Source organism: Ctenocephalides felis, unplaced genomic scaffold, assembly GCF_003426905.1.
Source record: "Ctenocephalides felis isolate EL2017-DRISC unplaced genomic scaffold, ASM342690v1 CF-g0.4_SCAFFOLD_01170, whole genome shotgun sequence".
In the NCBI taxonomy this organism is placed as follows: domain Eukaryota; kingdom Metazoa; phylum Arthropoda; class Insecta; order Siphonaptera; family Pulicidae; genus Ctenocephalides; species Ctenocephalides felis.
In genome coordinates, this window is record NW_020537324.1 from 80585064 (window position 1) to 80597616 (window position 12553).

Below are 12553 nucleotides of genomic sequence, written 5' to 3' on the forward strand. Positions count from 1 at the left end.
ATAAATAAAATAACATACTTAGATTAAATGTCTTCAAAATATATACACAATATTTATAATTAAAATTTTTGTCCTGTTTTGTTTATAAAAATTACAAATTAATTTTGCTGTTGTAGCTATTCCATAAATACCTAAATAATTTATTTGAATTTTTATGGAAAAAATCTCTCTAATTCAAGATTAAAAATAATTTATATATCTATATATATAATTTATATATATATATATATATATATATATATATTATATATAACAAGTTTTAATTTTAGTGAAAATAATTTACCAAATTAAATTTATAAATTTGTTAATTTATAAATTTGTTAAATTAATTTTATAAATTTGTTAAGCAATTTAAATATCTAGATTCATATTTTTTTGTTTAAATAAATTAGAAACAACTGTAATTGCTTATGCATAAACTACTTTCATAAAAAAGTTTAGTAAAATTTAAATATTTTTTTAAAAAAACTTTCACACGAATTATACAATACGTAATAATTTATATATTTAAAAACAATTGTAAATTTATTATTTATCGAAAAAAAATCTTGGAATTAATTTACGAAATATATATAATTAATTATGAAAGCTTTATTTGTGTCTGCAGCAATTTTAATGAAACTTAATTATTGTTTTTAAGTTTAGTAAAATTATTTATCCAAAACAATGTTTTTTTAAAGAAAACCATTTTGCGTTTATTTATATGTAGTATAAAATTTATAAATACATTTTAAAAAAAATATTTATTTAATTATTAAAAATATATAGAAATTTGTCATATTTTTTTATTAACTAATTTAATAAAAAGGAAAATTTAGGATTTCTGAAACACTTTTATTATAAATAATTATTTAAAATATTTGTATACTGTTTATCGAGTTAGTAATTATTTATTTATTTAAAAGCATCTTTATATTTATAATTTTTGAAATAATTTTGCTTAATTTATTTCATTAAATATTTTTTTTAAATTACTAAAACCGTGGGCCACATTCTAAGTGAGATTTGAAAAGTAATGTATATATAAATATATATTCATCTTAGGGTGGTCCTTAATATGGACATTTTCGAATTCCTTTGCTCCCAAGGGCTCAAATGCTTCCAAATTAATTAAAAAAAATCTTCAAAAAGTTTTAGCTCTTGAAAATAACATTTAGATAGTCCACAATTCAATTAAAAGTTTCGTGTATTTATTATTAAGTAAATTCTTGCGCCATCTGTGATAGCAGACCTGTATTTTGATAGCTGATAATTATTAGTAATTATTTATTTAGTTAAAAGCATCTTTATATTAATAATTTTATTAATTAAATCATTAAAACCGTGGGCCACATTCTAAGTAAGAACAAAAAGTGATAGGGTGGTCCTTAATATGGACATTTTCAAATTTCTTTGCTCCCAAGGACTCAAATGTTTACAAATTAATAAAAAAAAATCTTCAAAAAGTTTTAGCTCTTAATATTAACATTTAGATAGTCCGCAAATTCTTGCGCCATCTGTGATAGCAGACTTGTAACTTTGATGGCACTGGCAATTTGAGTGTCAACATTAGCAATTAAATAAATATTTTGCTGCAAAATTAATTTTGATGCCATGATGAATAAATATTTCGTTTAATGGATTTAATTAGAGGTTAAGTGATTTATAAATATTTTTAAGTGCGAGTTTGCAAATGCTATCACAGATGGCGCAAAAATTTACTTAAAGAATATACGAAACTTTTAATTGATTTGCGGACTATCTAAATGTCAATATTGAAAGCTAAAACTTTTACAGAATTGTTTTTCATCAATTTGGAAGCATTTGAGCCCTTGGGAGCAAAGAAATTCCAAAAAGTCCATACCAAGTACCACCCTAATATATACATAAATTTTGTAAATTTTAGTCTCATGAACTCTTGTATGTTTTAACCAAAATAATCCAGAGTGCCAAGTGTTTTTCTATAATTTATCAAAATGAACTATTACGACCACATAACCAACATGGTGACCCTGACGCGCGTCGAAAGCCAAAAATCGCTGTCGATTACCGAAAATTTGGACATTCAGAAAAACCTGCTGCGCCCAAAAAACCTGAAGCTGCAATCAACCAAAAAAATTTCAACCAGCGAAATAAATTTGGTACAACAACGTCGAAAATCGACGCCGAATGGATTCGGATCCAAAACCAATTTGGTGAATGGTGATGTGGTTTTGGATAACCAGAAGGTTTGTAAGAACAAAAATTTGGCGTCCAGTGAATCTAGTTTAATTGAGACTTTAGTGGAAAAAAGTCCTAGAAAATTATGGAGCGTACAAAAACGCCCAGTGTCGTCTATAGAATTATCTACGCCTAGGAAAATAAGTGACACCAAAACTCCGGCCAAGGTTTCGCCTAAAACACCAACCGAGACACCAGATAAGAAAAAGTTGACTCTTGATATCAAGTTGGCGAACCAGAAACTGGGTTCGACTCCAAAGTCATCCAAATCTAAGTCTTCGGATCTGAAGACTCCAAAGACTCCTTTTGAAGACAAATTGACGAGTCAGGAGAAATTGTCCAAAGTTTTGAGCGAAAAATTAGATTTACCAGAAATTGATGAAGAGGTGAAGGACGGCTTGAAGATTCCTGTAATTGTTACCACGGATGTCGACCAGGGCGAAGAAGTTGATGTCGGTTCTGAGGATGATAATGAAGATGAAACCGATGGGTAAGATAAAAAAAAAAGTTGTTTTTTTTGAACAGCAATCAGAACCTTACGTCCTATGAGCTGTTGGGCTGAAACTTCGCCTTACTTCGTATTTTTTAGATGGTAACCCAATGGTCAATCCATCCATATTTGATGATTTTTAACTTCCCGAAGGAGAAGTTTATGTTTTCATCAAAAAATCCGATTTTCTAATTTTCTCGACGTTTCAAGCCATTCTGAATCGAATGAGACCAACATTTGTAAAAAGTATGTGTGTGTGTGTGTGAACAGATTTTTTGCCGTAAATCGACGTTTTCTCAAAAATGGCTAGACCCATTTCAAAAATTTAAAAACCATTCGATGTATCTCGATGAGGACCAGCGTTTGTCAGTTTTGGGCGACGATCGGCCAAGCCGTTTCTTTATAAATAGCAGATAAGTGAAAAAATTTTCGTCCACGTTTTAGCCCGCAATTCTGAATCGATTTTGAAAATTCAAAAACCGTTCGAGAGATATTGGTTAGGAATCGTGCTGATCAGTTTTTGGTAAAGATCGGCCGGGCCGTTTTCTTGTAATAAAGTATTAAAAAAAAATTCGACAATTTTTATTATTATTTTTTTGACGGTAGATTTCATTATCTTCTAGGTCACACTAAAATATTACGGTCCTAGGACAAGTCGTTTAATTTTAAAAATTTGTCAAAGTTTGCAAAAATTAGTGTCGTTTTTTTGGCGTTTGTCAAAATTATAATTTTCATCGACGTTTGCTCAAAAACGCCTGAACCGATTTCAAAAATTTAAAAGCCAATCGACGTATTTAGATGTGGATTATCTTTACTCAGTTTTGTACAGCGATCGGGCGAGCCGTTTCTTTGTAATTTGGAAAAAAGTGTTAAACTTTTCATCCTCATTTAAGCTCATACTACCGAATCGATTTTCAAAAATGAAAAACTGTTCGAAAGATACCATTTGGGAATGATAATGATTAGTTTTAGTTGAAAATCTACCGAACTGTTTTCTTGTAATTAACTGCTGAATTTTTTTTTTCAGATTTTTATGAAACTTTTTTTGACGATAGATATCATGGTCTTATAGAACATACTGAAATATTACGACAAGTAGTCCAATTTTAAAAATTCATCAAAGTTTGCAAAAATACCATAGTCAAAATTTGTGTGAAAAGTTGCTTTTTTGATGTTATAAGTCAAACATTGTTAATTTATTAAAATTTTGAATAATAAAATAGAAGTTTAGGACATCAAGAGCGTGCTGTGCAATATAATTATTATAATTACATAATATTCAAATGTGTTTGAGAAAATTCTATTGGAAATCGCAATTGAAAACAAAAACATGATTTACGAAATGAGCAGTTGACTAATTTTACCTAAATATCTAAATTCCAATTTCGCTTGATTAATTAAATTACTACACCTATCAGGAAGTCCTTGCAATTTGCTTTAAGGCAAAAATGCAATTTTCAACTAGTACTCAAGTACTGTACAAATTAGTATTTCAATTCCGTTAATTAAAAATAAAAAATCTCCTAATTATAATTTTCGAATCGATTTTGCCATCGCTTTTTCACAATTGGAGCGAATTTCTCATCTGTTTGCGAAATCTTAGAATTTCACAGAATGGAGAAGTCTCCACATTTGCGTAATTTCCTACATTTTGTTGTTAATTCTATAGAATTATATGAAATTTTATAACATTTTGTGTGATTGCAACACGGCTTGTGCTCGCTTTCGTTTACGAAAATTTAGTAGTAGTCCAATTATAAGGAAAAAATTATCTTTTATTATAATTGTTGATTAGAGAGTCTATATTTGTACCAAAACTGAATGAATTTGTCTTCTTAGCCTTAAAAAACTTGTTAAATTTCCATCCAAATGGATTAGCACATCTATTTTCTATTTTTAAACAATAGCGTTAAATAAATTTGCAAATATCCATTCACAAATTCGCAATGGGTTTAATATAATTAACAAATAGTATAAGAATAGATTTTTTATCTTCATCATTGTTCAAACATTGAAAATTTTCCTGTACTTTGTTGAATGTTTTACTATATATATATATACCTATTGTAATAAATTTTGCAACAGATAAGTCAAAAAGTTGATTTATTATTTATTTATTTTTAAAGTAATTTTAGAACTTGGCTAATGATTCATAAATTAAGTTGAAGATCCACAATAATTTAATACTGGGAATATTTTATTCAAAAATATTTAAGAATGGAAATATTTTCAAAATTATGACACTTTTTCAAATTAATTTATAAACTAGTGGGGTGGGTGGCATCGTGCCTTGAGGCTAATTGCTGGAACTTCCCGTACCGTAACGAAATGTTCGAGGAATATTAAATGCTTTCAAATAGATTATTATAAATATTGTAACATTGTCTAATATTTATAAGAATTATATAAACTGAATTGCAAATTTAAAATTATTTGTTTAAGTTATATTAGAACTTTAGTCAGAATAAAAATAAAATCTGAATTATTTTCGATATACAAGAAAAAAAAAATCCAAAATCAATTATTTTGTTAAGACAAGCAGAAAGTTCTTTGAATCATTTAAATCGGACGCTTAGTTCTCTCAAAAACTGCCATTTTTCACATATTTAGCTACGTATCTTCGAAATGGCTGGGCCTGCCTTTGCCAAAAACTAATAAACACTTCTCCCAAACATTACTAATTGAATGTTTTTTAGATCATTCGTTCTCTCAAAAAGTCGATTTCTATTTTCTGCACTCCTTGCTCCGTATCTCCGAAACGGCTGGACCTGCCTTTGCCAAAAAATAATCAGCTCTTTTCCCCTTTTTTTTTTTTAAATTGAATTCGAAATGAAATGACGATTGTTAATATTCTGGAGATCAATTGATTTATGATTTAAATTTGATTTGCTCAGATATAACAATAAAATGAAATAATGAAAGTTACAGTATTTGTAATAAAATTTGTTTGAAATTTGTCGAATATTGCATTACGGTACGGGAAGTTCCAGCAATTTGCCTTAAGGCACGATGCCTTACACCACTAGTTTTAGTTTGTTTTTATCAAAAAATTTTTTTGATCGAAAATAATTCAGATTTTAATTTTGGCTAAAGTTCCAAAACTCACTTATATACTTTAAATGAATAATTTTAACTTCGTCATTTTCTTCAGAATGGAATTTATTATTTAAACAATTATTTTTTTGACAATTGTGGAATTGCTAAATGTCTATTGTCATCCACCAGTACATCCATACTATTTGCCAATAGGCAAAATGCCACTTACACGTGGTTGATTTATTTGAATTACTTTATTTTATTAAAAAAAAAATTTACTGATAATTATGTAATTCTCTGATATTTTCTTATAAATAAATTCATCCTTTATGGATCAATTTATACTCAAATATAACTAGGTGTTTATAAATTTCATTAAATTTTTTTCCATTTCCGTTGACATTTTTATCGTAACAAACAAGTGTTATTTTATTTTACGAGTCGGCGGGTCAATTAAAGTATTATGGATTAAGTGATATAACGTGTACGTGTAATAATAAATTGTGTTTGTTCTACATATTAACGAGAATAACACTTTATGCAAACATACGACCACATTTAGTCTGATGTCGGCCTTGAATTTTAATCTTTAATCTTTAGACCGTCCTGTGCTCGCACCGAAACAAATTTTAATATCAAATAACGGGTTAGTTAACCTCAGAGATAAGAAATAAAAAAATAGAATTAAAATTAATCTATCTAACTATAACTAAATCTATCTTCCCACAAATCACTCCTACATCCACAAACTATTTTATAAGCTTCTAGAACATCAACGGTCCAAGTACCCATCCTTGAGGAACACCACTTTTTGCTCCTTAAGTTTAAGAAAAACTGTCAATCTATTATTTTGGTGTAAATTTTTGTTTTTTGTCTCCAGTTTAGTCTGATGTCGGCCTTGAATTTAAATCTTTAATCTTCAGACCGGCTTGTTCTCGCACCGAGACAAATTTTAATATCAAATAACGGGTTAGTTAACCTCAGAGATAAAAGATAAAGAAATTAGAATTTTTTAAATTTATTTTCCCACAAATCACTCTCACAAACTATTTTATAAGCTTTTTATAATCCACAAACTATAAGCTTCTAGAATATCAACGGTCCGAATCCCCATCCTTGAGGAACACCACTTTCCGCTCCTTCAATTACAAAACTCTGTCAGTCTATTATTTTGGTGTAAATTTTTATTTTTTACCTCCAGTGACGTCACATTATGCTTTTGCATGTACACCTGTGCAAATATTATGGATTTTTTCGCACACATCAGCGATTTTCGATGTGTACTTGTATAAATAAACGTTTATCGGCATTATTATCATTTATCGCACACTTTGACGCAAATGTAATAATAGATATATGATTTGTAAATGATAGATTATTATTTTGATATAGTTGGAGATGTTATAAATTGTAATTACAATCGGGGATGTCCTTTTGTCTATTGCTCCTCGAGATAAAATATTTTTAGTAAAATAAATTATTTTGCTATATATAAATTTTTTTTATTTTTAACTTCCCGCAGGGTAGTTATAGTAATGGGCCGAAAATCGAAAATGATTATTTTTGCATATCTTCACGTTTCAGAGGTTTCTAAACATTTGCGTGTATCTGCCATTTTTCGTCAGATTTGGTTCAGATTTCAAATTATTTTTTGGGCGCACGGATCAAACGATTTGAATGGTTTAAAAAACATTCGATTCCAATAAATAGGGAGATGTGCTGATTAGTTTTTGGCAAAGGCAGGTCCAGCCGTTACGGAGATATGGAGCAAAGAGTACAGAAAATAGAAATCGAGTTTTTGAGAGAACGGATCATCCGATTTGTATAATCCAAAAAACATTTTTGGCAAAGGTAGGCCCAGCGGTTTCGGAGATACAGAGCTAAATATTAAAAAAATTGCAGTTTTTGAGAGAACTAAGCGTCCGATTTAAATGATTCAAAAAACTTTCTGCTTGTTTCAACAAAATAATTGCTTTTGGAAAAAAATATTTTGTTTCTAATTTTGTTTTCCAAAAAATATTTTTGTAATTTTGAATTAAAAATTCAAAAAATTACCCAGGCTAAACACAGTCTAAGCGCCACTCTGGTACAAATGTTTACCCAATTGCGTTTAGACTGTTTATGTACGAAGCACTTTTTCAATTTTGTGTAAATTAGGAAACTTTCAATTTTTTTTTTAATTGAATTCGAAATGAAATGACGATTGTTAATGTTCTGTAGATAAATTCTAGAGATTTATGATTTACATTTGATTTGCTCAGATATAACTTACAAGATAGCAAAAATAATGAAAGTTCGTTAAGTATTTGTAATAATAAGTTTGAAAACGTTTAAAATTTCTCGAATATTTCATTGCGGTACGGGAAGTTCCAGCAATTTGCCTAGGCACGATGCCATACCCCACTAGTTATTTTTTTAATTTGAGATTCATTTTTAATAATTAGGCATAATAAAAGCATATTTCATTTTACGCCAAATAAGTTCTATACTAAATTGTATATAATTTTAAAATTAAATTCATATTTATATTCAGGATTTGAAATTATATATATATATATATATATATAAATAAATAAATAAATATATATTTATATTTAATTTTTTTATACTTATGACATAAAATTATATATTGAAACGTGACACTATAATAAGAAAATAATTATTATTTAAAATAGAAAATTCAAAGATATTTTTGTACTCAAATTATAATTGTTTTTAGGAAGATTTTAGAATTTTCAAATAATGACACTTATTTAGTATCCCATAATTTATTTTTGTATTTATTTAGTCACTTAATAAAATTCTGCAAAAATTAGAAAAAATATTTATAAAAGTTAATTATTTTGTACGTTTCGACTTTAAATAAGTGTCATCATTGGAGAACTCTAAAATCATCTTAGAAAATCTTAATTTAGATACAAAATAAATATCTTTAAATTTTGTATTTCAAATAATAATATTTTTTATTATAATATACGTTTCGACATGTATATCTATGTCATCATTAATATTTAAAAAAATAAGTTAATTATTTTGTACGTTTCGATACTAAATAAGTGTCATTATTTGGGAGCTCTAAAATCATCTTAGAAAATCTTAATTTAGATACAAAAAAATATCTTTAAATTTTGTGTTTCATTTTTTTTTACTTTTATTATAATCTACGTTTTAACATATATGTCATCATCAGTATTAAAATATATATATATATATATATATATATATATATATATCTTGATAGTTTTTTCGACGTTGAAACATATTTCAAAGTAACTGGCAGCCCATTCGTCGAAATAAAAAAGGTATAAAGTATAAAAACTTTTATTTATACGTTTCGACACAAGATGCGTGTCATCATTCAGCAACACAGGACAAAAACACTCAACAAAAATTTATTTTAAAAAATTAAACTTAATAACATATTAGAGAAAAAAACATTTTTTAGAAAAATAATTATGTATAACTAAAAGATTTGAAAACTAATTTTACTAAAAGTTATGAAATACATCATTGTGAAGCTAGAAGCACGCCCATACCGAGCATCAAATCTTTTAGTTATACATAATTTTTTTTCTAAAAATGTTTTTTTTCTCTAATATGTTATTAAGTTTAATTTTTTAAAATAAATTTTTGTTGAGTGTTTTTGTCCTGTGTTGCTGAATGATGACACGCATCTTGTGTCGAAACGTATAAATAAAAGTTTTTATACTTTATACCTTTTTATTTCGACGAATGGGCTGCCAGTTACTTTGAAATATATATATATATATATATATATATATATATATATATATATAAATATGAGGGTTTCAAATCTTGAACATATATTTTGTCTAGCGGATGTTTATTCCATTGATAAGAGATAAGTCAACTTTAATGTATTAAATTTGAATAACAAAAAACTATAAAAAATATGATAAATTGTGATAGATAACATTTTTGATAAGAGAGGTGACATGGTCACATATTACATAATGTGGTAATATATATATATATATATATATATATACTAGATGACCCGACAGATGTTGTCCTGTACCCACGTCTACAATTCAAAAGTTCCAATTTTTTATTATCCTATCCTATACTTTTTAATATCCTATTTCAATTTCTGGCACATTTCAACTGTTTTTTGGCAATGATAACGTAGACATCACATTTTTCTTGTATATTATATTCTAATATTATCTAGGTTCATAATTTCAGCTAGATTCAAATTTCAAATAAATCGATATTTTTAGCAGATGGCAGTTCAAATGTTTTCAATGTCAAACAATGATAAGTGGTTTTTTGTAATTTTTGCCATATATTTCTACAATATTACTATTGTTTTATCGTGCATTAAATGTTAAAAATTTCCTTTGACAAACTCTAAAAAGAATCATCAAAATCCGAATAACCGTTTAGGAGAAGTATCAAATTGTACACACGTACAGAAGAATTTTATATATAAGAATATATATATACTAGCTGACTCGGCAAACGTTTTGCTAATAAGTAAGGTATATTTTAAACGATTTCTGGAGATTCAAAAATATTAATGCTTTAAGTTTATAAGGATATGTTGTTTGAATGCTATATACAATGAGGTATTATAAAAACAAATAAACCCCATAGTTTGTATATTTTGTCAATACAATCATAGTGGAAGTTTTATACACTTTCTATAGAAAACATAGTATAATCCATCCAAGTCTAAAAGGTTTGTGGCAAAGAGGTTTAAAGCTTTATTATAATTTTAAAGGTATATTACAAATAATTACATTTTTAACTTTAATGCTAAAAAACTACCAACAGAAGAAAATACTTTTATTATGGATTTTCAAAGATTACCGTTTATCTCCCGATAGCAAAGTCATAAGAATCAAGATTATAGCTGGTTATACATCTTTTTCCCTCTACTTTCAAATATTGTTTTTAAACAATGCTTAACTTTACTGGTTTTGACACATCGCTGGTGGACCTTTTTAACCCCGGACCTTCATATATTACTATCTATTCTGCGATAAATTCTGGGAAATTATAACTGGGAAAATGTTATTCGACAAAATGTCCATTTGATAGATACCAAATTTAGGTTCTGAATTTAAATGACCTATTAAAAAATAATATAACCTAGAAAATATTTTATAAATACCAATGAGTATATAATTATACAAATGAGATCTTTCAGAGCACCGTGTTTGAGAAAAATATGCCAAAAAGTGCATTTTCATATTAACATTTCAAAAAAGTTGATATTTTGAGTCTCTAGTAACACTTGCGGTCCGTTTATTAACGTTTTTGTATATAAATATAACTACAAACGAATCTACTTGGTACAATTTAATCAGAATTAAAAATATTCACGTAAAACATCCTATTTACGTAATTGAACATCTCTGTCAAAAACGTTTGACATTTGACGTATTAGCCACCGTCCATTGTTTTATTTAAATTACGCTTCTACAAAAATTTTCAAATTCAAAATGTAAAGTTTCTACGCGATTTTGAAATAATATCTCACCCTTCCGACAACCTACTAATTAGCACCAATTTTTCAAGACTAAGACTGGCCAAATCGGTTCAGCCGTTTTCGAGTTTTACCGAATCATTTGATCGAGATCTCCATTTTTATATATAAGATATATATATATATATATATATATATATATACATAATAAAGAATCTATTTTTATTTCTGACCTTTATCCTTTATCCTTTACAGAAACCTCAAAGCTCAAAGCAGTTCTCCTCGGCTGTCGGCTTCGCCCAGCAGCGCCGGCAGCGGCGGCGGCGGCAAACCCGGCGGCTCCTCGAAGGCGCGACAGAAGAAGTTCCATCGGCACTTCCAGCAAGTCGCCGAAGAGGAACGGGTCATAAACTGTAAGTAGAAAAAAACAATTTAACAAAAGATAAATTAAATAAATAAATTATTCCAACTCTGACGATGAATATTTCTGCCGAAATACCAGGTTATATACAGTGTTATTTGCCCAACAAATTTATATTTTGCATTGGTTAAATAATGTAGCTATCGTTTCGTAAAAAAATTTTAAAATTAAAAATAATGTTTTTGAATAAATTTTACACTATTAAACAAAATTTACTCGAATTAAATTCTAATTCAGTCATTTTTTAAATAAATCTAACGTCACAAATAAAAAATAAATGTTAAAGTTTAAATTTTATTCCAATCACTTTATTAATATGTAGTTTTATTCAAATACACCTAAGTCTGTTTTTACACGGTAGATTGGTTCCACAAGAATCCGTGTAAAAAAAAACGTGTAAAAAAAGACATTGATCTTATACAAAAATGGGTGATTTGTTCCTAATCTCTAAAACCTATTAAAATTAGTGAAAAACAAGAATTTTTAAATAAGATACTATCGATGGTTTCAGACTTTTTTCTTTCATAAATACTTTTTTGTGATATGAACATACTTCGCAAAAATTAAATTTGACAAAAAAAAATTAAGTACATAAAATTTCAAATCGTGCTAAATGGAATAAAATCGTGTAAAAAAATTAAGAAGATTCAATTTTCAAACCGTGTTATATCAAAACCGTGTACAAAATGACCGTGTAAAAACAGACTTAGGTGTATATGTGTATTTTATTCTTGACAAACATCCTGATGATTTGATGTAATTACTTTTAAAACGTGACGAATAAATATTAATTAAATATAATGGGAAAAAAAGTATTTTAAAAATAAAATCAAGCACGTATTGACATCCTTTGTTTTCGTTATCTGATTTTACTGTAATCAAGTTGTAAGATAATGGGAGGTAAATCAGAGGATCATCTTGGATTTTGACAAAAACGATTTTTCTTATACGTATT

The 12553-nt window shown here is 27.5% G+C and overlaps 1 protein-coding gene across 1 annotated transcript; it reads left to right on the forward strand.

The window, feature by feature from the left end:
- Positions 1-1921: 1921 nt before the first annotated feature.
- Positions 1922-11598, forward strand: LOC113367748. Its single transcript, XM_026609327.1, has 2 exons — positions 1922-2689; positions 11433-11598. Exons 1-2 carry the CDS (start codon positions 1956-1958, stop codon positions 11596-11598), a joined length of 900 nt encoding a protein of 299 aa, XP_026465112.1. The 5' UTR covers positions 1922-1955.
- Positions 11599-12553: the final 955 nt, after the last annotated feature.